General features: G+C 51.0%; 4 protein-coding genes across 4 annotated transcripts; 3 read left to right on the forward strand and 1 right to left on the reverse strand.

The window, feature by feature from the left end:
• Positions 1-873: 873 nt before the first annotated feature.
• On the forward strand, positions 874-1,920 carry H257_15569 (hypothetical protein; the record flags this gene model as incomplete). The annotated part of the gene is made up of 2 exons (XM_009843721.1): positions 874-1,027; positions 1,625-1,920. The coding sequence occupies 2 exons, from the start codon at positions 874-876 to the stop codon at positions 1,918-1,920; spliced, it is 450 nt and encodes a 149-aa protein (XP_009842023.1).
• A 513-nt stretch (positions 1,921-2,433) lies between these two features.
• H257_15570 (hypothetical protein) lies at positions 2,434-2,781 on the forward strand (the record flags this gene model as incomplete). The annotated part of the gene is made up of 1 exon (XM_009843722.1): positions 2,434-2,781. One exon carries the CDS (start codon positions 2,434-2,436, stop codon positions 2,779-2,781), a length of 348 nt encoding a protein of 115 aa, XP_009842024.1.
• Positions 2,782-2,936: 155 nt separating this feature from the next.
• On the forward strand, positions 2,937-3,377 carry H257_15571 (hypothetical protein; the record flags this gene model as incomplete). Its single annotated transcript, XM_009843723.1, has 1 exon — positions 2,937-3,377. One exon carries the CDS (start codon positions 2,937-2,939, stop codon positions 3,375-3,377), a length of 441 nt encoding a protein of 146 aa, XP_009842025.1.
• A 256-nt stretch (positions 3,378-3,633) lies between these two features.
• H257_15572 (hypothetical protein) lies at positions 3,634-3,964 on the reverse strand (the record flags this gene model as incomplete). The annotated part of the gene is made up of 2 exons (XM_009843724.1): positions 3,634-3,669; positions 3,722-3,964. 2 exons carry the CDS (start codon positions 3,962-3,964, stop codon positions 3,634-3,636), a joined length of 279 nt encoding a protein of 92 aa, XP_009842026.1.
• Positions 3,965-4,023: the final 59 nt, after the last annotated feature.

Genomic DNA, 4,023 nt, shown 5'->3' on the forward strand with positions numbered 1-4,023 from the left:
CATATTATGCGTGACCCAGGCCGGACCAACCGAGTCCGACCCGATGACCACGCTCCAACGCAGGTAACCGATCACTTTCTTGTTGGCGCTGGCGGGATTAGGCCTGTTCACGCGGTGGCTGTTTTTCGCGTCTGCCGCGCCAGGCGCATGGATGCCCCACACCCTCACAAATACGGCCAAAACACTGTCAAAGACATGACGCACAACATGCAGTAGTCATATTGCCTCAAATGCCCCTACATCGCGAGATAGAGAGTGTTAATGATCCAATCAAAATCAAAAAAATTCGCATCTACTGTGGATGCGGCCCACATCAGAGCGAGGATGACTTTGCGTTGTAGACCTTGAAACCGCAGCGCGAAGAGACAATGTCTTTTTCTGGCTATGTGTGCACGTCCTTCATTGTGCCTACATCAAATGATGTTGAACAGCTTTTCAGCCTGTGCAAGCGTCTGTACTCTCCACATCGGCAGTCATTTAGTCCTAGAACTCTCGAAATACTGGTGTATTTAAAATCAAATCGATATCTTTGGGATCAATCGCTTGTGGCATCAGTTGTCCATGACAGTCAAGATGAAAATAATGACGATTTTAACGAAGATGATGAAGACATCGGATCTGACATACCGTAGAGTAAAATACATGCCTCAATATATTGTTTATTATTGTCAATACAATTCAATATATTGCAATAATTGATTGTTCGACTTGTCTAGACCAATACAATACACAATACAATATTGATAAGGCCAGTACATGACGCAATTTCATCCCATTTTGGGCTCCTCAACTATTTCGCCAATGACTGGCTAATAATATGCCCACTATCCAATCATTGATCCCAATCTCATTCCAACTTTTCAATTTGACATCATGGACTCGACCACTGCCGTGTGTGTGTTGCTGTCGTTGCTGTCGCCCTCATGTCGATCGACGGACGTGGCAACCGCGCCCCTGCCATCAACACTGTTGTCGTACCCAGTACCACGTGGCAGCAAGTCAAGTCCGACGGCACTTACGATGGATGGTTCACGCGCCACCTGCGCTGCACCCACCACATCTTTCTACGCATCGCCAACAATACTGTGCTATTGACCAATCAGCATGCATCTTAGTCTAATGTATTATGTACAGATAATAGGGAAAAAACGACAGATTCATTTCACATTTTTTTGATTGGTCAAAGTTCTGTCAAGTTACAATTGAAAAGTTACAAAAGCTGGTCAAAGCACAAAACAAGCACAAGAGCAGTCTGTGGTTCTTGTCACGTAAAACGTAACAAATCAAGGGTATGTACTCGGGGGAACGATGCGGTCTCTGTACGGATCTCAATGGGAACGATGCGGTCTCTGTACGGATCTCAATGGGGTGGTCGAGACACGTACAGGAACAACGGCAAACACTTGGGGTATTCAGAGCAAATACTATTGTTGTGTTGTTGTTAACCTTATACAGTCAAAATCTTGGGGGGTCACTTTAGAGTCAGTACAGCTTGAAATACGGATACTCACGTAACCGGACACGCGTCATCCGTCACCAACGTTGAGTGGTCAATTCTCTCATATTCTTCCGGACTTCACGTCAAATCTCCTGATTTGACTAGACCCTTCATCTTGACTTTCAGGGGCCATTCGCCAAACCGACCACTACGGACGAAAGTTCCACCAACACTATCAAGGCGCTGGCTCAAACGATCATGGCCGCAGCGGGCAACTCGAAGCGAGTCGTCTGTCTCAGGCCACGATCCCGACGATCGATGACACCCGCAAAACCGATTGGGTGCAGCGCTACGACGACATACACGAGGACTTGAAGCGGGCCAGAGAAGAGAACGGGACACTTGGCCAGCTCGTGCGTGCCCACGAGCGAGTGTACGCCGAGAACCAAAAGGCTTTTGATCGCATGCGCAAACGCATGTGAAGTCTAGTCTTCGAACGCAAAGTGTTTAGACACGAACGGCACCATACGTTCCGTTCGACAGTTTTGGAACTGGACGATTAAGCAATTCACTTTCGTGAATCCTGAAAACGTGGAGCTTCTGGTCAATGCTTTCGAGGCCGGATGCGACGAGTCGCCATCCGTTGGTGAAGCCGTGCAACGGGTCTGTGAGTACAGCGGAGTGTATGGGATGGCTACGGCACCTCCAACACGTATATCTACGTCCTTATTGGACGTACCAACGCTTTCGGCACTACCGCTCAAACCATCACTACCGGTCATCGCGTACGGCACCATGCTAAGGAAGGATGGTACGGCCATGACAGCGAAAGACGGAGCCATCGTGGAAGGACAAGACATACTACCCGTGGCGACGAGCATCACTGTAACCAAAGGCAAATCCGTTCGTTCGTTGAAGACGGCTGTCGATGAGGAGAGCCGGCCAACCAAGAAACTCAAAACCAGCCATGATCCCGACCAAACGGGTACGGACGGATGACTCATTTCCCCCAGAGTCTTCTCGACATTTACGACCAAGTGCACAAAATAAAGCCGTGGACGCGATACCTCCGGGCCGGGTCCATATTGCCCGACTGCGACGGTCTCAACGCACTGCACGTGACGCGTTTCAACAATGCTGTCCGTAAGTTTTGGCGTCTGTACGGACAAAAACTGTGGGAGCGGACGTATTCGCCGTATTCAACGAACCAGTTGGACTCCTTGATCCGCCAGGTCATGTACTTGTACACCGAGCTGCAGTTGTTGATGGACAATACGGACTACAGCAGCAGCCTCGTCCACTTCCTGTGCTTCCCTCATCCCGCCTGGCGATCCTTAAGTTGAAGCCGCCAACGCCGCGCGCAATTCTCGCAGGGGACCCCAAGCGGAATCACATCGTCGCCGACTATTGGCTCAAGCAATCAATATGTTTCTGGCCCGACGTTCCGTCCGTGCCGCATCCAAGCGAACCCGGCAGTGTTGTGTATACGCACGACCTGATGGCGACAGTTGCACAACTTGCAACGCGCACCGCCCACCCCGCAGTCCAGTGTAAGCTCAAGTGTGGAAAGCTCGACGCCTCCTCCATGCTAGCGAGTTTGGCCGCCACGACGAAAACGTTTGTCGACAAGAACTGCCCGTGGCGTACGGAACCGTATCCGTTCGTCTCCGTACAGTTCGCTGACGACAAACTGGGCTATTCTTGGACCAATCGAGTGGTGGCGCCGGCAACTACGCATACGTGGGACGGAAAAACAGCCAAGATGGCGTTCTGGAACCAATCCCCTCTTCGTGCTGTCAAGGCCGGCAAAATCAACACTCTCGACTCGGGCGATGACGACGAAAACGACTGGACGATCCCGACTACAGCGAAAACGACGCCCTGTCGGACCAATTGGACACGCAAAATCGACGCCGAACTTCACGACACGGACGAGTGAGCAGCTCGCGTCGAAAAGACTTCTTTTCTTCACTTTCTGGCTCCATCCCCTTTCCGTTTTTTTCAAAGACATGAATACACAATACTCGCAGCATGGTTGTCCGGAAACCGATCCATACGCGCGTCCCACTAAAACTCGAACACTTCCGACGGTTCAGTGTCAACTTCCGCCGGACGAAGGCTACGCCGTAGGGACGGTAAACCTTTTTCAGCTCGCACCGTATTCTCGTACTCCGTAATAAACGAGACGTACTCGGTCAATCTTGAACGTGGCGTACAATAACAAAGGCCATCTGCATGTTACACGAGGTACTCAGACTCACCCTTCGGACGTTTCCGTTTTACCGAGACCTTTGAGATCGGGGATTCCACATTCATGTACGCTAAGTCTCCGTCAGGGAACTGGACCCGTCCACCAATGCTGCTTTCCAGCAAAAACTCAGAGGCGAGCAACGCGTCGTTCGGATCGCCCTCGTCGAACGCTGGCCTCCAGTTGTCATCCGATGGTGTGCGGCGCAGCAACCGTTCTGGTATGTCGTCATCATACGCACGAGACCAGTACCCCTGGAATTTCTTCAGCCGGTCCATGTTGATGGGCACCACCAGGTCCGGGGTGAGATGGAAGGTAAATACGGAACGTATTCTCA

The sequence above is a fragment of the Aphanomyces astaci genome (assembly GCF_000520075.1).
Source record: "Aphanomyces astaci strain APO3 unplaced genomic scaffold supercont1.71, whole genome shotgun sequence".
In the NCBI taxonomy this organism is placed as follows: Eukaryota; Oomycota; class Saprolegniomycetes; order Saprolegniales; family Verrucalvaceae; genus Aphanomyces; species Aphanomyces astaci.